The 20,554-nt window shown below is 47.0% G+C and overlaps 1 protein-coding gene across 1 annotated transcript in view; it reads left to right on the top strand.

Moving 5' to 3' along the window:
• LOC133057717 (E3 ubiquitin-protein ligase RNF213-like) overlaps positions 1 to 20,554 on the top strand; it is a 121,061-nt gene that overhangs the window by 54,162 nt on the left and 46,345 nt on the right. The window contains exons 21-34 of the mRNA XM_061144570.1: positions 1,499 to 1,716; positions 2,632 to 2,772; positions 2,878 to 3,045; positions 3,607 to 4,762; positions 5,428 to 5,621; positions 6,081 to 6,236; positions 6,845 to 10,447; positions 12,771 to 12,907; positions 13,313 to 13,408; positions 15,750 to 15,868; positions 17,904 to 18,023; positions 18,530 to 18,672; positions 19,229 to 19,364; positions 19,634 to 19,772. Of these exons, the coding sequence (XP_061000553.1) occupies positions 1,499 to 1,716; positions 2,632 to 2,772; positions 2,878 to 3,045; positions 3,607 to 4,762; positions 5,428 to 5,621; positions 6,081 to 6,236; positions 6,845 to 10,447; positions 12,771 to 12,907; positions 13,313 to 13,408; positions 15,750 to 15,868; positions 17,904 to 18,023; positions 18,530 to 18,672; positions 19,229 to 19,364; positions 19,634 to 19,772 (6,526 nt within the window). The remainder of the gene's footprint in view (positions 1 to 1,498; positions 1,717 to 2,631; positions 2,773 to 2,877; positions 3,046 to 3,606; positions 4,763 to 5,427; positions 5,622 to 6,080; positions 6,237 to 6,844; positions 10,448 to 12,770; positions 12,908 to 13,312; positions 13,409 to 15,749; positions 15,869 to 17,903; positions 18,024 to 18,529; positions 18,673 to 19,228; positions 19,365 to 19,633; positions 19,773 to 20,554) is intronic.

The raw sequence follows: 20,554 nt of genomic DNA, 5'->3' as shown, positions 1-20,554 counted from the left end.
ATTTTACACATAAGGGCTTCCCTCATAGCTCAGTTGGTAAAGAATCTGCGTGCAATTGCAGGAGTCCCCGGTTCAATTCCTGGGTTGGGAATATCTGCTAGAGAAAGGATAGGCCAGCCACTCCAGTATTCCTGGGTTTCCCTTGTGGCTCAGCTGGTAAAAAATCCACCTGCAATGTGGGAGACCAGGGTTTGATCCCTAGATTGGGAAGATCCCCTGGAGAAGGGACAGACTACTCACTGCAGTATGCTGGCCTGGTAAATTCCATGGACTGTATAGTCCATGGGATCGCAAAGAGTTGGACACGATTGAGTGACTTTCACTTCACTATTTTCCTTGTAGCATTACATAAACTTAAAGTACGTGACACATTGCTTTAATACATTTATATCTTATAATATGATTACCATTGTAACTATAATTAGACCTCCATCACCTCCCATAATTCCCCTTTTACTTTAGTGATTGGAATAATTAAAATCTAGTCTCTTAGCAAGTTTTCATCTGTATTCATTAGGTAAATGTGCAAGGTATGCCTAGGTTTGTAGGTAGAATTTATATCAAGATAGTATCACTCATTTGCTGGTGTAAAAGCCATTTCCTTGGCTACTTTTTTCCCCTCTCACTCTGGATGCATGCTGTGAACAGCAGGTGATCATTTTTTAAAAATTATGTCCCTTTAGCTTTTTCTTTTGGTTGATTTTTTTTTTTTTACTAGAAGCCAAGGCAGCCTTGTCTTCCAAATGTATTTGCATCTACTTATCATTGCGCACAGGCTTGGCAGTCTTTTTAGCTATGTGGCTTGGGCGATTTTGGCAGAATTAATGTATGGAGCGAAGAAGGAGGCAGGAAAGAAGGAAGGTGGATGGCCCTGCTGTCCAGGAACAGGGGATGGGCTGCGTGTTCATCTCATCCCAGCTTCACTGCTTCGTTTGATTAGTAAGCAGCCATTGATTGTAGATGACTGTCAACATGTTATTTACCAGCTAAGCTTACTTTTAATAATGAAATGGCAATATTACATGGATTACATGAAATAAGACACAAAACAACTCCATGCAATGCCCAGACATTGGTGTTGTTCAGTAAGGTCAGGTCTTGTTCAGTAGTATCAACATAAATGACTTGGCTTCCTTGGTGGCTCAGTGGTAAAGAATCTGCCTGCCAAGCAGGAGAGTCAGATTCGATCCCTGGGTCGGGAAGATCCCTGGAGAAGGAAATGGCGACACACTCCAGTATTCTTGCCTGAGAAATCCCATGGCCAGAGGAGTCTGGCATGCTAGTCCATGGGCTTGCAAAAGAGTTGGATATGACTTAGCCACTAAACAACAACATAAATGGCAAAAGAAAAAGTGCCCCAAGTTCTTATTGAAGCAAAGAGTGGGAAAACCCTAAAAGTCCACTATCCAGGTATAGCATCAGTAAGGAGCACTGTTCCAGATTGGGGGCTCCTGGCATCAGAGGGTGGCCCTGCATTCATCTACCCCTCCTGCCCCAGGCATCACCGAGCTGAAGGTGTTCGTGGACCTGGCCTCCATCTCTGCGGGGGAGAACGACATTGACGTGGACCGGGTGGCTTGCTTCCACGATGCTGTTCAGGGTTACGCGCCCCTGCTCTATGAGCTGGACACAAGTGCGGGTTTTGATGAGTTCATGCAACACCTGAGAGAGCTGTGGAAGGCTCTGGATAATGACCGCAACCTGCCCACGAAACTGGTGAGTCTTATTTCTGGCTCCAGAGCAGGTTAAGTTTAGTGAAGCATCACTTAGAAACACTAACGGCACGACTGCACACCCACATGGCAGGCTTTTAATGCAGCCTTTTAAAAGGATGTTTGAAAACAGTTTTTCTTCCCATATGGAAGCACTTTCTCTGTCCTATTGTTAGAAAACTGGATATAAAACTGCATGTAAATAAGAGTGATCTCTCTGGTGGAAATATATGGGAAAAAAGATTGAAAGGAAATGTGCTAAAATGTTACCAGTGGGATCTCTCTGGTGGAAATATATGGGAAAAAAGATTGAAAGGAAATGTGCTAAAATGTTACCAGTGGTTTTCTCTGAATGGAGGTAATTGTTAGTTAATATGCTATACATTTCGGTATTTTTCCTTACTTTCCACAATTGGCACAGATTCATTTTTAATCAGAAAAGTAAACATTTCCATGTACATAAATCAGCTGCACCAGGGTTCCAGTAAGCCTGTAGTTCATAACTTGCCCAACAGGATGGCTGAGGCCCCTCTGGGGTGAGGGAGGGAACAGGAATGGCAGGAGCACACACAGCTCACATGCTTGTTTCAGTCAGCACTACCCCGGTTAGGGGCCCGGCTGACGGCCGCCTTCTCACAGAGAGCTGAGTTCATGCCTCTCGCTCCCCATCCACGGATCCAGGGCACTGGGTGGGAACACAGGGGAACAGTCCATTGCAGCAACAGCGCGTGACCCAGGAGGGAGAGCCAAAGCCCGTGGCAGTGGTGGGCAGCAGATGAGGGAGGCCTCCCCTGTGGGTGACGGCATTCTGGGCCAGAGAAGGGGAGGCGTTTGTCCCTGGGAGGCAGAGGTGGGGAGAGTTGCAGGAAGAAGATCACGCCTAAGCTTTGGCCCATTTTCTCTCCTTCTGTTCTGACAGCGTGACTCTGCCCGGAACCTCGAGTGGCTGAAGACAGTGAAGGAGAGTCATGGGTCTGTGGAGCTCTCGTCCCTGTCCCTGGCGACAGCGATCAACAGCAGAGGCATCTATGTGATCAAGGCTCCCACGGATGGCCAAAAGGTGAGCCTCACGTCGCAGGCACAGCTGCAGGAGGCTCTTAGGGATGCTGTCGTCGGGGGGTTTCTGCCTCCCCAAATCGACCTCTGACTGTGCCCTGTTCCACAGATTTCCCCAGACACAGTTGTTCGTTTAATCCTTCCCGAGGGCCAGGGAGGCCATGAGGAGAAGCGAGAGTACTCTTTAGAAGAGCTGAAAGAACTTTTGAACAAATTGATGCTGATGTCTGGCAAGAAAGAACACAGCAATGCTGAAGTCGTAGAGGTATTTTCCGAGGTAAGGATTTGTATCTACGTAGGAGCAAGTGTCCTAATCCCATCTGTTTGGGCTGAGCACTCTCACTGCTGAGGTGCCTGGGAAGTCAGAAGAGATTGAGTTTGTCTTTAATTCATAGGAGTCACTCTGCTCTTAAAACTGTGGGGAGTAGAGCCAGTGGGTCTTGCAGAGTGCATGTATTTCGAATTCATGACCCAAAGAGATGTCCATTTGCTCCATAAATCAGCATGCATCCCCAAATACTTAAAGATGTAGTTGGACATCGTTCATCAAAATCCACAGTAACCACAATGGTAAAGGCATATTGGTTTATGTAACAGTCTCTCCTTTTGATTATGAGTTTTTACTCTGTAAAGTTCATTTGTACTTTATAAATGATATCCTTTATCTTCACAACATATTGCTTCCTGAGAAAGAGAGTATGGAAATAAGAAAGGGAGACCTTCCATGATCAATCTCATGCTTGAGATCCCACAGTGAACCATGGAGGGCCATGAAGCCCAGCCCTTCAAATTATAACTCTGTTTGTGTTATTCTAGACTACATGTCCTCTCTCTGCAGGTGTTCTGCAACGTTCAGAGGCTTGTCCAGTCGTTTATAAACCTTTACTCTGCTGGAAACTTGCTGTTCAGGGCCTGGTCAGCTGAGGTGTACTGCACCCCCCTAAAGGGTGTCTCCATCCGGCTGGACTTCTGTCTGAGGCTAGTGGGCCCACTGGTGGAGGGCGGGCCAGTCGTCCAGCTGCTGGAAGCCCTCTGCCGGCAGCTGGAGGACTTCTTGGGCCACTGGGAGAGATTCGTGGCAGAGAAGCGAGCTGAGCACTTTTACCTCAACTACTACACCGCTGAGCAGCTGGTTTACCTGAGTTCGGAGCTCGGGGGGCAGACGCCCAGCGCCGCTGCCCTCACTATGCTGTCCTTCATCAAAGGCAGCTGCACCCCGGGGGATGTCTCGGAGGCCTGCAGGGGGCCTGGCGGAAGGGCCAGCAGCCACCAGGAGAGTACAGTGGTGGAAGACTTGCCACTGCTGCTCTTCTCTGAGCCCAGACTGGTGGACAAGCTGAGGGTCATCATGAAATGCTCGATGACATGCATGAGTGCCTTCCTGCCTCACTGCCTGGACCTGGACGCCCTTGGCCGCTGTCTGGCCCACCTGGCGAGGATGGCTGGACCCCCTGTGCAGCGGGAGCTCCCCCACGGCCTACAGGAGGGCCAGCCCAACCTCGTCGTCTGTGGCCACTCTGAGGTGCTGCCAGCCGCCCTGGCCATCTACATGCGGACCCCACACCAGCCCCTGCCCACCTACGATGAAGTGCTGCTCTGCACCCCAGAAACCACATTCGAGGAGGTGGCATTGCTCCTGCGTCGCTGCCTGACCCCAGGCTCCCAGGGACTCGGGGTCTATAGCCTGCTGTATGCGGACCAGCTGAGCTACGAGGTGGCCTGCCGGGCAGAGGCACTCTTCCGGAGGCTGTGCACGCAGCCCCACCGAACGCACTACCGGCTCGTGATGGTCTGTGACTGTGAGCGGGAGCACTGCTACCTCCCCTCGGCCTTCAGCCAGCACAAGGTCCTCGTCACCCCCCAGGCGCCCCTCAAGGACATCCAGGCCTACCTGGCTCACCACTTCCGAGTCCCGGAAGAGACCCCGTCAGCTGCCGCCGTGTTCCAGGACCGCATGTGTGTTGGGATCGTAGCCTCGGAGAGAGCGGGCGTAGGTAATAATGGCTGCTGAGTCCCCGGTCCCAGGGACCATCTGATGGCCCTTCCTTGTCCAGTGGGGAGTGAGGTGAGCTCAGATAAGCCCTTCTGCAGGTGGGGAACTGAGTCTCTGGAGGATTGACTCACCTTAAGTTACAGATTAGGCCCCGCACTGGAGCAGGACACTTTTCTCACCTGGTCCCAGCTTGGCTGAGCCATCTTCCTCCTTTAAACTGGCTTCTCTGCTGTTTTTTCTCTTTCTCTCTTTTTTAAGTCCATTGACTACTTTGGGGTTGATGTGGGTTCTGAGCAGGACAAGGTATATTTCCTCTGTCTTGAGAAGAAACAGATGCCTCCACCTTCAGTCGCCATCATGATTTCCATTCTGTTGACTGCATCCCTTTAATGGTACTCCCTTCTGTCCAGCGACACTCGCTCCCTTCCCCATGAAGCGAGCTCTGCTGTCCTGACCTCATTCTCAGACTTCCATCCTTTTCCCAGGAAGCAACAGGGCTATTGGGTGGGGAACAGCAAGGAAATTTGATGGCTCAAGTATGTATTCTTTAAGCTGATGTTAGGTTGCATCAGTTTTGAATTTTGTACAAAGAGAAGTGATTTTCTGGACATTCTCATTCTTGATCTGCAGCCCTGGCATCTAATTTTCATATGTTCATGTCAACAGGAAGGTCTCTCTTTGTGAAGAGGTTGCACAGCCAGCTGAAAATGCAGTTTAATGGAGCAGAAGTGCCTCGAAAAGTTATTCGATTGATTGACCCTCAGGTGGATGAGAATGAAGTCCTGGGGTCCCTTCTGCCTTTCCTGGATGCCCAGTATCAGAGGAGACCCATAATATTCCACTTTGACGTGACCTCTTCAGTAAGTCGAACTTCCCTGATAGTTCAGACGGTAAAGAAACTGCCTGCAATGCAGGAGACACAGGTTTAATCCCTGGTTAGGAAGATCCCCTGGAGAAAGGAATGGCTACCCACTCCAGTATTTTTGGAATTCTGGAGAATTCCATGGACAGAGGAGCCTGACAGGGTATATATAGTCCATGGGGTCGCAAAGAGTCAGACACAACTGAGCGACTAACATTTTCACTTTCACTTTCACTTCAGTAAGTTGCCCCCAGGTTCTAGCTGAGTGGCTGGGTAGGGAAAGACATAGCTTCCACATCCTGCCCTACCCTATCCCCAGTATAAAGAATTTCTTTTTTCTACATGCATTGATACTCAGTGTCATTGTAAAATAGAGCAGAATAAGAAGGCCCTTAGGGTTGGGAGGACTGCTGTCTTCTATGTAAGCATTTACAGACCCGCATGATTGTATCCTTAGGTGCGGACTGGTATTTGGGTATTTCTCTTCAAACTCGTCATTCTCCAGCACTTAATGGATATAAATGGGAAGATGTGGCTTCGGAACCCATGCCACTTATATATCATTGAAATCCTAGAAAGGAATTCAACATTGCCACGAAGGCCTTCGAAGCTGGTGTGTATCAGGGTACTCTCATGCTGCTGTGGGGGCAGGGGCTTTTATTCATGTTTATGATTCCCCACTTTTGCCTTAGCAGAGTAACTGAGTGCAGTGTTAGTAAAGAAGAATCTTTAAGCTTATTTTTAAATAATGCATGGAATACAAAGATTCTTTTATTAATGAATAGTACCTTAGATTTGTTCTTTTTGGGGTGAATGCTGTGTGTTTGGGTTAAATGCCAGTGGTGATTGGAATGCAGGAACTTCACTCGCTAGTTAATGACAGCCAACATGGGAAAGAGAATTCCATTATATCAATTTCTTAACTGAAGGGAGTTTTATGCTCATATGCACACACAAACATGCATGTATGTTCTAGATGGAGAGATTTAGTTCCAAGAGGCTGAGTAGAAAAGGGCTTTGTTATTTACAGTGCAGCTCACACCATGCCTGAATGTGCAGAAGGTAACACCTCATGCAAAGAGTTATCTACAGAAATCCCTTCATGAAAAGTGATTTTTCATAAAGGTCCATGCAGTCTAGACCATGTTGAGGATTAAAACACAAAAGCACTTTTTGGGAAATTCAGCCATAACTCATTTCATTTGTGTCTCTCCTTTCCAGAATGCACTTGTCCCCCAGTTCAGTTTTCTAGACATCTTCCCCAAAGTGACCTGCAGACCTCCCAAAGAAGTGATCAACATGGAGCTGGATCCTCAGCAGAGCTACAAAGAGCCAGGAATGGATCAGAGAGCATTCCATAGTGAAATATTCCAGAGACCTTACCAATATTTAAGACGGTTCCATCAGAAAGAAAACCTAGACACATTCCAGTACCAAAAAGGTTCTGTTGAGGGCAGCCCTGGTGAATGCATCCAGCACCTCCTGATTTACTGTGGGGTGATAAACCCGTCCTGGTCAGAACTTCAGAACTTTGCTCGGTTCCTGAACTACCAGCTCCAAGATTGTGAGGCCTCTGTCTTCTGTAATCCCACCTTTGTTGGAGACACATTGGTGGGTTTCAAGAACTTTGTGGTCACCTTCATGATTTTCATGGCCCGAGATTTTGCCACACCTACACTTCCCACATCTGACCAAAGTCCCGGGAAGTACACGTTCACTATGGATGGGGTCAAAGAAGAAGACCTCGCCCCTTTCTCTCTCCGGAAGAGGTGGGAGTCGGAGCCCCACCCATATGTTTTTTTCAACAGTGACCACACATCCATGACGTTCATAGGTTTCCATTTCCATTCCAACCATAACGGTGGTGTTGATGCCATAGACCGCTTGAGTGGGAAGGTAATCAAGAAGGATGTTATGACAGTGCAACTGTACCAGGGGCTGTTGCTTCAGAGGGTGCCCTTCAACATTGACTTTGACCAGCTGCCCAGACACGAGAAACTTGAAAAACTGTGCCTGGCATTGGGTATCCAGTGCACCACTGACCCTGATGAAACATACGAGCTTACAACAGATAATATGCTTAAGATCCTTGCCATTGAGATGCGTTTCCGGTGTGGCATCCCCGTCATCATCATGGGAGAAACCGGCTGTGGGAAAACCAGACTCATTAAATTCCTTAGTGACCTGCGGCGTCAGGGTGCTGATGCTGAAACCATGAAGTTGGTCAAGGTCCACGGAGGAACAACTGCCAACATGATCTACTCCAAGGTCAGGGAGGCTGAAGAGCTGGCCCACATCAATAAGGCCCAGTATCAGTTGGACACTATCTTGTTCTTTGATGAAGCCAACACCACGGAGGCCATAAGCTGCATCAAAGAGGTCCTGTGCGACCACACAGTGGGTGGCCAGCCCCTGGATAAGGATTCTGGCTTGCATATCATTGCAGCCTGCAACCCTTACCGGAAGCACACCCAGGAGATGATCTGCCGTCTGGAGTCAGCCGGATTGGGGTACAGGGTTAGTGCAGAAGATACGGCCGAGAGGCTTGGCTCCATCCCCCTGAGGCAGCTGGTGTACCGTGTCCACGCTCTGCCGCCGAGCCTGATCCCCCTGGTGTGGGACTTTGGACAATTGAATGACTCTGCAGAAAAACTCTACATCCATCAGATTGTCCAGAGACTGGTAAAGTCCATCGTGATGGTGCAGAGTGAGACTCTTGTAATCACGGAAGTGCTTTCTGCTTCTCAGGGTTTCATGAGGAAAAGACAAAATGAGTGCAGCTTTGTCAGCCTCAGGGATGTAGAACGCTGTGTGAAAGTTTTCAAATGGTTTTACGACCACAGTAAGATGCTCTTGTCTAAGTTGGATTCCTTTCTGTCTGAGACTGAAATCCAAAATGACTTTGAGAGAGATCCTGTCCTCTGGTCCCTGGTTCTGGCCGTCGGGGTCTGTTACCACGCCTCTGTAGAGGAGAAGGAATCTTATCGGACAGCTATTTGCAGCTTCTTTCCAGCACCGTATAATGACAGCAGGGTTATCCTGGATGAGATAATGCAAACCCAGGATCTTTTTCTGCATGGTGTGTCTCTGAGGAAAACGATCGCCAGGAACTTGGCTTTGAAGGAGAACGTCTTCATGATGGTTATCTGCATCGAGCTCAAGATTCCTCTCTTCCTGGTGGGCAAGCCCGGCAGCTCCAAATCTCTCGCCAAGACCATCGTGGCAGATGCCATGCAAGGCCAGGCTGCACACTCGGACCTCTTCCGGCACCTGAAGGAGGTCCATTTGGTGTCATTCCAGTGCAGTCCACATTCCACCCCACAAGGCATCATAGGCACCTTCAAGCAGTGTGCCCGTTTCCAGCAGGGGAAGGACCTCGAGCGGTATGTCTCCGTGGTGGTGTTAGATGAGGTTGGACTAGCAGAAGACTCACCCAAAATGCCCCTGAAGGCACTGCACCCATTGCTGGAAGATGGATGCATTGAAGATGATCCTGCCCCTCACAAAAAAGTTGGCTTCATAGGCATTTCCAACTGGGCCTTGGATCCCGCCAAGATGAACCGGGGTATATTTGTGTCACGTGGCAGCCCCAACGAAAGAGAGCTCATTGAGAGTGCCAGGGGAATTTGCGCTTCAGAGCACCTCGTCCAAGAAAGAATCCGAGGATACTTCACATCCTTTGCCAAAGCCTACGAAACAGTGTGTAAGAGGCAGGACAAGGAATTCTTTGGGCTTCGTGATTACTACAGCCTCATCAAAATGGTCTTTGCTGCAGCCAAAGCTTCTAATAAGGAGCCTTCCCCTCAAGACATCGCACAAGCTGTCCTTCGGAACTTCAGTGGCAAAGACGACATTTGTGCCCTGGACATCTTTTCAGCCAATTTCCCTGAGGCAAAGTACACAGAGGAAGTCAGCACCATGCAGCTGATCCACCAGAACTTATACGGCCATCTTCAGACAATGCATGGCAGAGAGCTGGATGACTCCGAGTCCCGCTACCTGCTTGTGCTGACCAGAAATTACGTGGCCCTACAGATCCTCCAGCAGGCATTCTTCATTAAAGACCAACCAGAGATTATTTTTGGATCCAGTTTTCCCAAAGATCAAGAGTACAACCAGATCTGCCGAAATATCAACCGAGTAAAGATCTGCATGGAAACCGGCAAGATGGTGGTGCTGCTCAACCTGCAGAACCTCTATGAGAGCCTCTACGACGCACTCAATCAATACTATGTCTACCTTGGCGGTCAGAAGTACGTGGACCTGGGTCTGGGGACCCATCGGGTCAAATGTCGAGTTCACCCAGACTTCCGCTTGATAGTCATTGAGGAGAAAGATGTGGTCTACCAACATTTTCCCATCCCCCTCATTAACCGGCTGGAGAAGCACTATCTGGACATCAACACCGTTTTGGAGAAATGGCAGAAGAATATCGTGGAAGAGCTCAAGGTGTGGGTGGAGAAGTTTATAGATGTGAAAGCAGAGCAGTTTCTCGCCAGACCCAAGTACAGCCCTTCTGACGTCTTCATTGGGTACCACTCAGACACATGTGCCTCGGTGGTACTCCAGGTCATAGAGCAGGTACGGCCCAAGGTCTTGACTGATGAACTTTACCAGAAAGTCTCTGTGCAGGCCAAGTCAGTGCTGCTGGATTGTGCCACCCCTGATGCTGTGGTGCGGCTGAATGCTTCCTCACTCGGCCAGTTCACTGCACAGTCCCTGTCGGAAGAATACTATCACAGGCAGCAGCATAACTCCTTTGCAGACTTCCTCCGGGCTCACCTTTGCACGATGGATTCAGAACGCCATGCCATCTTCACAGAGGTTATTATCTTTCTGTATTTTACCCTTTTCCTCTTTCACCTCTGGGTCCTTGACTTCCTAGCATCAATAATTCAAGATTCTTTGCAAGTCAGTGTATGAAAGTTTAGTCACTCAGTTGTGTTCGACTCTTTGCAACCGCATGGACTGTAGCCTACCAGGCTCCTCTGTCCATGGGATTTTCCAGGCAAGAGTACTGGAGTGGGTTGCCATTTCCTTCTCCAGAGGATCTTCCTGACACAGGGACTGAACCCAGATCTCCCACATTGCAGGCAGATGCTTTACCATCTGAGCCACCAGGGAATCCTAAGTCAGTGTATCGGAACCATAAATGTTGAGACTTTTGGTTCCTCTGCGTGGTCAGGGCAAGGAGACCTACATATCTTGACGGTTAGTGTTACCAGGTGTTGAGTGCCCATTTTCGGCAGTGCTGTGTACAGTGCGCCGTTCATCCAGGGAAATACCATGTTCGAGTACTGCTCTGAGGACTGTGGATATAAATATGAGGTGGCATAGGGCTTGTCCCTGGTCAGCATACAGTGTAAGGGTGAAAGACACTCATGAATGGGTACTGTTGACATCTTATGATAGTGTTATCCACAGAGGCAAAGAGGAGCAGCACAGATCAGGATGAGCTCACGAACTCATCTTTAAGAGGTGACCATCAAGCTGATTGTAAAGTATGGTTTGGAAGGTATTATAAGCAGAGGGTCCTACTTGAGCAAGGATGTCAAGGTTTAAAAAATCCAGTCTTTGCAGGAAACCAGGAGTTAATTACTGATGAAGCCTAAAGCTCAAGGCCCTAAGTTCTGAGAGATGGGAGTGAGATATAGCCAGACAAACTTCATGGAGGGTCTTTTCAGTGGCACCAAGGAGCTTTGCTTTCCTGTGTAAGGGGAGTGATGGAGAAATGTGTGTGGAAATGTGTCCCACGTCCTGAGAGAGGAAGAGGGAAAAAGTCTGATAAAAGACTCACAGATAAGATATACCAGTAGTGAGGCTGCAGTACCAGTTCAGTCAAAGGATGGATGGGTGGAATTGAGACATAGTGAGGATTCATATTGGCAGAGATAAAGATTGATTTTTTACAGGGGCTCTGGGAGATGGAGGAGGCTAAGGATGACTCCATGGTTTCTTCCTTGGTTGACCAGAAGTTTGGTTAATCTCTGCATCTCTGTTGTTGTTCAGTCAGCAAGTTGTGTCTGTCTTTGTGACCCCATGGACGAAAGCATGCCAGGCTTCCCTGTCTCTCACCATCTCCTGGAGTTTGCCCAACTTTGTGTCCATTGCATCGGTGATGCCATCCAACCATCTCATCCTCTGCTGTCCCCTTCTCCTCCTGCCTTCAATCTTTCTCAGCATCAGGGTCTTTTCCAGTGAATCGGCTGTTTGCATCAGGTGGCCAACGTATTGGTGCTTCAGCTTCAGCATCAGTCCTTCCAATTAGTATTCAGGGTTGATTGCCTTTAAAATTGACTGATTTGATCTCCTTGCTGTCCAAGGGACTCTCAGAGTCTTCTCTAGGCACCACAGCTTGAAAACATCAATTCTAAAGCACTCTGCCTTCTTTATGGTCCCGCTCTCACAACCATACGTGACTACTGGAAAGACCATAGTTTTAACTATACAGACCTTTGTTGGCAAAGTGATGTCTTTGCTTTTTAATACACTGTCTAGGTTTGTCATAGCTTTCCTGCCAATGACAAACTGGTTATGAGCAACAAGTCTGGTGGAGGCAATGATGAATTCCATTTGGGATGGGCTTTGATATTCCTGTAACATCTAGGTAGTCTGTCATCAATTGGAGATAGGAATAGGAAGCTCAGTGATAAGGCCAGCCTGGAGAAAATGATTCAGGGCCTAGCAGCGTGCCCTTAAAGAGTGTACTGGTTGCACTGTGTGGTGTGATCCAGTAGCAGGGGAGATTTGGTTAACAGCTCTGGGGAAGACGGCCGGCTCCACGGAAAGTTTGAAGTAAGATTGCAAAGGACAAGTGGTATTTGTTCTGAGTGCTAAGGTATCATCAGAAGCAGGGTTCAAAGGAAGAAAAGATGTTGGAATCTAGGAAGAAGATTCAAAGGCATCTTAGGGGTGGATGAGTCTTCTCTCCAATACTTTTGATCCTGTAGGTTCTGTTTGCCTCAGCACCACCTCATGTTAGAAAACTCCTCTGGGTTTGGATTCCTAGTTGGGTCTGTGTACCAACTGCACAATGATGAGCCCATAGAAGCTATTTGCTGAGCATCCTCATGTTTCTTGGATCTAAATCTAGGAGACAACGCTTTCTTGCATTCCACTGAATGATTTTAATTTCCTGCCTTTGTAGATCACTACATTCTCCAGGCTGCTAACCAGTCATGACTGTGAACTTTTAGAATCAGAAGTAAGGGACTGGACTGTGAAACTCAGCGTCTTGTCACTGCAACAGTTTGACACCGAGTACTCTTTCCTCAAGGAAGTTCGGTGAGGATCCCTGCCCTCCCCTCCCTCTCTCCTCCCTCCTTAGGATCAACCACTTTGTATTTCATATGTGTGACTATTAACCACTGGTGTTTTCTAACCAGCTTTGGTTAGTGAACCTTGAGAACATGTGACTCTGAAAAGGATGCGTTTTACTTTTCCAAGTGTCCTGATCTCTGTTGTCCTCTCTGAAAACATCCTTTCTGACTCCAGCATCGTTATGTCTCATTAGGAGGCATCTATTGGAGCTTTTTTCTCTCTCCACTGGAAGGTCTACTCACCTTACAGAGGAAAATCCCACTTGAATAGTTTTCCTATATAGCCCTTATGGTTCCCATCACTCTGGAGAATATTATCACCAACTTTTAGGACAGAAAACTCACTTGGATAATTTCCTTTTTCTTTCAGAAACTGCTTAGCTCACACAGCCAGGTGTAAAATTCTGGTTATTCAAACAGATTTTGAAGATGGAAGTCACAGTGCTCAGCTCATCGCCTCAGCTAAGTATGTCTTTTTTCTTTTTCTCAGAAACTACATAGTTAGTTAGTTCAGTCGCTCAGTCGTGTCTGACTCTTTGCGACCCCATGAATCGCAGCTCGCCAGGCCTCCCTGTCCATCACAGACTCCCGGAGTTTGCTCAAACTCATGTCCATTGAGTTGGTGATGCCATCCAGCCATCTCATCCTCTGTCGTCACCTTCTCCCCCTGCCCCCAATCCCTCTCAGCATCAGCGTCTTTTCCAATGAGTCAACTCTTCTCATGAGGTGGCCAAAGTATTGGAGTTTCAGCTTCAACATCAGTCCTTCCAATGAGCACCCAGGACTGATCTGCCTTAGGATGGGCTGGTTGGATCTCCTTGCAGTCCAAGGGACTCTCAAGAGTCTTCTCCAACACCACAGTTCAAAAGCATCAATTCTTCAGTGCTCAGCTTTCTTCACAGTCCAAGTCTCACATCCATACATGACCACTGGAAAAACCATAGCCTTGACTAGATGAACCTTTGTTGGCAAAGTAATGTCTCTGCTTTTTAATATGCTGTCTAGGTTGGTCATAATTTTCCTTCCAAGGAGTAAGCATCTTTTAAGTTCATGGCAGCAATCACCAGCTGCAGTGATTTTGGAGCTCACCCCAAAAATAAATTCTGACACTGTTTCCACTGTCTCCCCATCTATTTGCCATGAATTGATGGGACCAGATGTCATGTGCTGTTTAGGTTGGTCATAACTTTCCTTCCAAGGAGTAAACATCTTTTAATTTCATGGCTGCAGTCACCATCTGCAGTGATTTTGGAGCCCAGAAAAATAAAGTCAGCCATTGTTTCCACTGTTTCCCCATCATTTCCATGAAGTGATGGGACTGGATGCCATGATCTTAGTTTACTGAATGTTGAACTTTAAGCCAACTTTTTCACTCTCCTCTTTCACTTTCATCAAGAGATTTTTAGTTCCTCTTAACCTTCTGCCATAAGGGTGGTGTCATCTGCCTATCTGAGGTTATTGATATTTCTCCTGGCAATCTTGATTCCAGTTTGTGCTTCCTCCAGCCCAGCGTTTCTCATGATGTACTCTGCATATAAGTTAAATAAGCAGGGTGATAATATATAACCTTGATATACTCCTTTTCCTATTTGGAACCAGTTTGTTGTTCCATGTCCATAGGATACCCCAAATTTATTCAGGAGCTCCTAAAGAATTTTTTCTTTAAAATTGTATAGTATCAGAATAAACATAGAAATAAAAATGATTCTCCATTTTCATTCCCCTAAATATGGACTAGAGAAACAAAGGGAGAAAAAGCTCTTCAGTTCAGTTCAGTTCACTCACTCAGTCATGTCCGACTCTTTGCGACCCCAGGAATTGCAGCACGCCAGGCCTCCCTGCCCATCACCAACTCCCAGAGTTTACTCAAACCCGTGTCGATTGAGTTGGTGATGCCATCCAACCATCTCATCCTCTATCGTTCCCTTGTCCTCCTGCCCCCAATCCCTCCCAGCATCAGGGTCTTTTCCAATGAGTCAACTCTTCGCATGAGGTGGCCAAAGTACTGGAGTTTCAGCATAAGTCCTTCCAATTTGGAACACCCAGGACTGATCTCCTTTAGGATAGACTGGTTGGATCTCCTTGCAGTCCTGAAAAGGCTCTTAACAACGGAAAAATAGCCAAATGCAAGAAGTATAAATAACAGAATATTAGCAGGATATAAGAGAGTATCCTTGAAACATATTTTAGCTGACGTGATTTGGTCATTATTCATTTTAAATTACGTGATATGAATTTACTGCAAGTTCAGAGGCCTTAATGGTATTTAAATACTTTCAGTTGTATTTATTTGACAGCTTTAAATTGTTTGTAGTGGAAATTTGATCCTTTTAGAATTAACTGCATCCCCTTATTACTTGATGTTAAAGTAAAAGTAATTTTTGGAGCTTCCAAAGCATTGGAAGCCATATTTCGTATCATGATTATCTTTGTCCTTTGGTTATCTGTTCACAGAACTCTGTTTCTTGAAATGGACAAGAGCACTACCCTTACCCTTAGTAGCGTCTGGCCAAGCTTATTAAGCATTATAAGAGAGGGTTCCTGACCAATTAAAAAATGCCATTTCAAAGGAGAGGAACACAGGAATAGGGGAAAGAAGTGAGACTATTTAGAGAAGTCTTGCCCCTGTTCTCTTGTAAGAGAGGATAACAAGCATGAAGGTGTGAAATTTATGTACAGTTAAAAAAAAAAGTGAGATGAAACTTGACCTCTTTGAGGACACCCTTTAATCATTTTGCAGTGTTCATTTTGTTTTTTCTTAGTTTTTTTGTTTTGTTTTGTCTTTGCTTTTTTTGTTTTTAAAATAGGTATTCTGCTATAAATGAAATCAACAAGATACAAGGAAATGAGAACTATATCTTGGTCTATTTTATCACAAAACTGTCCCGGATGGGAAGTGGAACGTCCTATGTAGGATTCCATGGAGGTAGGACCGAAATATTTGTGAATATGTTTGTATAATAATATTTAAGTTATTTCGAACTTGGTCCTGCGGTGGTGGTGGTTTTGTCACTAAGTCATGTCCAACTCTTACGACCCCATGGACTATAGCCCGCCAGGCTCCTCTGTCCCTGGGATTTTCCAGGAGTGGGTTGCCATTTCCATCTCCAGGGCATCTTCCCAACCCCGGGATCAAACCTACATCTGCTGCATTGCAGACAGTCTCCTGCATTGTTGGTGGATTCTTTCCCCAAGCCACTGTTTGGTCCTATGATGTACAAAGTCTGATATTAGAAGATTAGTGTTAATCTCAGTGGTCCTCCCAGGTGGCTCAGTGGTAAAGAATCTGCCTGCCAATGCAGGAGACACAGGAGATGCAGGTTGCATCTCTGGGTTCGGAAGATGGCCTGGAGGAAGAAATGGCAACCCACTCCATTTCCTTGCCTGGAAAATTTCCAGAAAATTTCTGTCCTTGGAAAATTTCCATGGACAGAGGAGCCTGGCAGGCTACAGTCAATGGGGTCACAAAGAGTTAGACACAACTGAGTGACTGAGCACACACACATAATCTCAACTGTATTTGTTTCAAATGCAATTAGATTTCTTAAAGCTGATTGATGCGAAAAACAAAAACACTTCATCTTCAGACTGGCTGCTGCAACATACAGTACTTCATTTCAGTATTTGTTGATAAATGCTTGATTAATCTCTGGTTCCTCCCCTTTTACTATATGGATAATGCAGAAAGATATTTCCCACTAGCATTGTTATGAATGTGTGGATACTTAATGCCTGCTCCTGGGGTCAGAAAATGCTATCTTAAATCTCTCTCTTTTTTTTCTGAGGAAGACTCACCAAATATTTACTACATAGGCACACCTTGTTTAATTGCACTTTGCTTTATTGCACTCCACAGATACTGCATTTCTTACAAATTGAAGGCTTGTGCCAAGTCTCTCAGTGCCATTTTTCTGAAGGCCTTTGCTCACGTCAATGTCTCTGAATTGTCTCAAGTATTTGAGATAATTCTCAAACTATTTTAAGCATTTTCATTATTATATGTGCTGTGGTGACCTGTGATCAGAGTGACCTTTTGTGTTACTACTACGACTAGATGAAAGCTAGGATGATGGTTAGCATTTTTCAGCAATATAGTATTTTGGGTTGTTTTATTTTGTGTGTGTGCAGTACAGTATTTTTATTTGTGTACTTTAGGCTGCACTGGGTCTTCATTGCTATGCTTGGACTTTCTCTAGTTGTGGTGCTCAGACTTACCGCGGTGGCTTCTCTTATTGCAGAGCACTGATCTGGCTCAGTAGTGGTGATGCACAGGCGTAGTTGCCCTGAGGCTTGTGTAATCTTCCCAGACCAGGGACTGAACCTGTGTCTCCTGCTTTGGCAGGTGGATTGTTTACAACTGGACCACCAGGAATGTCCCAAGTATTTTTTAATTAAGGCGTGTATGTCGTGTTTGAGACATAATGCTATTACACACTTAATAAAATACAGTGTAGTATAAACAATTTTTATAGACACTGTGAAACCAAAAAACTTGTGTGATTTGATTTATTGTAATATTTGTTTTGTTGGGACCTGATCCTAAAGAATCTCCAAGGAATCTGCTGTATGAGAAAATTGGTATTCTAGAAATAGGCAAATAATAATTTAGTTTAATAATTTAGTAGTTAATAAGAGGCAAACCTTGCTGGTGTCTCACACCCCTCTACTGATTACGATACAGAAAGTTTAATAATACATTTATAAAAGAATAATAAGCCTTCTTTAAATACTGTTTTGTATTAGTCATTTCAGTTCTTAAAACTGATTTTCATGCTAAGGTTGTTAACATCTATAGTGTGACATCTATATGTTTCCCATATATGTTCAAGGGATTAGACTTTAGGATACAAATCATTCATTCAACCGTATGTTAAAATGTCAGGACAGTGGTGTATCCCTGCTTACAACTGTCAGGAAGAAACCAGCAGACACAGGGAAGATTCTGGGGCTTGTTTTCCCAGGGCTGTGGCATTCTGTGCACATCGACGACCTCCGGAGATCCACAGTCATGGTTTCAGACGTAACTAAACTGCAGGATGTGGCCATCAGCCAGCTGTTTAAACCAGAAGATCCCCCTAAGGGTGAGTCTGGAGAAAAGGTCCTTGGGGAGGTAGGATGGTGGGAGCAGAAGCCAGGAGGTGTGCACTCTGCCGCGAGGACAGGTCCTCAGGCTACTGTCCCCCAAGTCCAACACCTGCCCCTTGGCAAGAGCTTGGGACACATTTGCTGAACTGAGTATTGATGACTCCAGGGCACTGTCTCCTACTTCCAAGGCCAGGAGAAGGCAGTATTTCCACACGGTCTTTGCAGGTGCCTGTGGAACATGTCAGATTCTGTTTACCCTGGCTTCGGGATCAGCCATCTGAACCCAGGATGGAAGCTCGGGTTGCCACTGGTGGACCACGTCCAGTGGGCAAATGGAGGCTGATCTATGTGACTGACGGTCTCTCCTTTGGGGCCCCTTCCTGGGGCTGGTGCCAGGGAAACCCGGACAGATCCCCAGCACACAACGACCACGATGTTGCCAGCGCTCCCCACCACTACTTCTGCCTCTGAACAGTAGCTCCATTGTTTTACTTCTTTGCAGTGGGGGTGGGCCGCCGAGCCCAAGAAGATGGTGAGGAGCTGATGGAAACTGAGGCAGTCACGTCGCAGCAAGTGGTAGAGGTAAAAATGGAGACAGAAAGTCCTGAGACAAATGATAGCCCAGGCTTCGGACCAGAACATGATGTAAGTTCTCACTCTTTCTGGCCCTCTAAGCCCTCGAGCTGTGGGCTCCCCTTCCTCAGACTTACACCCAGGGGTCCGAGGAGTGGAGTCAGCTGGCAGGGCTCAGCCCAGCCCTCCTCTCCCTGCCTCTGTGAGTGCAGGTGATATCACCAGAAGCAGATCTGACCTTGGCTTTTCCTGGTGTCCCCTAGTCAGTTTTGCTCTGTTCCTTGACCCCTGACAAGGTCCCCAGGCACATAGGATTGTCTTGTAGTAGGTTTTTTTTTTTTTCTTTGGGCCACACGACATGGCTTGCAGGGTCTTGTTAATAGTTCCCTGACCAGGGATTGAACCCAGGCCCATGGTAGTGAAAGTGCAATGTCTTTACCACTGGACCGCCAGGGAATTCCCTCACAGTGGTTCTAAGGGGAACTTGACAAGGACATGTGGTAGGAACTTGGGCAGGAGGAAAACTGTGCCCCCTGCATGCAGTGCCTGGACCTTATGTCCCTGGCACCACCTGGCTTTTCTTGACGTGTAAGGGGCAGAAATGGAAGGCTTGATTGTCTGTCGACAGACGCAGATCCTGGACACCACCAGGCTGCTGAAAAGCTGTATTCAGGGTGCCGTGGGCATGCTCAGAGACCAGAATGAGGACTGTCAGCGCAGCGTTCGGAGGGTCTCCATCCTCCTCAACCTCCTAGAGGAAAACGGTGAGTACAGAGGTGTGGGAGCCCCTCTTGTCCACACCCCCGCCTGGGCTTCTCCTTTGGTCCATGAATCATCCCCCCGCTGTAGCTCTCCATGGCTCCCAGAAGCAGCTGGCTCTCTGGCAACCTACATGCACCTCTGGGATTTCTGTAGACTTGGCCTGGCCAAAGGAGACGGGCTTCCCTTCCTGCTGGGATGCGTCAGGGATGCCGAGCCCACCGCTCCGTGCCCAGGGATGTGCTGAATGCACGTCTGCTCTGCTTTTCCACAGCCACTTTCTTGCTGGTCGCTAAGATGCGCCTCTACGTCCTTTTAATGAAGCAGGAAGAGAACTCTATCTGCAATGTGAAGGACTGGGTGGTGAGGGAGGCCTCCAATCAGGACGCTCTACAGGAGGCTGGCACGTTCAGGTACCGCCAGGAAAGGAAACCCGGGGCGGTGGCGGACTGGGGGCAGGGCGCACGGCTCTCCGAGCTGAGGGGCCGCCGCTTCCTTCCAAACCTCTGAGAAATTCAGAGCCGTCGACATTTTTTCCCCCAGAGAGCACAGGATAGTCTAGGTGGTAGTTGTATGGGGTTTGCTTGACTCTTTTCTGTACTTTTGTGTGTTTTAAATTTTTTCATAGTGAAAACCAAAACAAACAAAACCCAGAACATCTGTTCTTGTCAGATGTAAACTTTTACCACCATGTTCATCACCATAGACATGGCTGCCGTTTTAGCTTGGTAAATTAAAGGGGTGATAGATATGTACGGGAGGGAAGAAAGTTGCTTTCCTAGACCTCCTGCATGAAGTTATTTGATAACCACGAAAATAAGACCCAAAGTATTCACTTATTGTCCCTGGTGCTTTTTCTACAAACCTTGATGCTGTTCTCAAGACTAGCCCATGACAACCTGTGTGGTTGAGGGAGAGGGTGTTGCTCTGCATCCCATGGTGGGCAGTGGAAGATGCCGCCCACCCCATCTGCAAGGTCGTCTAAGACCTGAGACTTCATCAGTCTGGCCCTCAGTTTCTTTGACTCCAGAACAACACTTAACTCATCCAGAAGCTTGGATTCGGGGGGGATGTATCTCCGCACTATTTTCAAGAAGGACATGTGGGAACATCTAGGTTGAATGGACCATGTGAGCTTCCTGATGGCTGCTTTTGTAACTGTAGGGCTTCTCTGGTTTTGTGTTTTTCTCTAATT

Source organism: Dama dama, chromosome 5 (assembly GCF_033118175.1).
Source record: "Dama dama isolate Ldn47 chromosome 5, ASM3311817v1, whole genome shotgun sequence".
Classification (NCBI taxonomy): domain Eukaryota; kingdom Metazoa; phylum Chordata; class Mammalia; order Artiodactyla; family Cervidae; genus Dama; species Dama dama.
The sequence above is the reverse complement of the archived record's forward strand: the minus strand, read 5'-3'. Positions and strand labels throughout refer to the sequence as shown.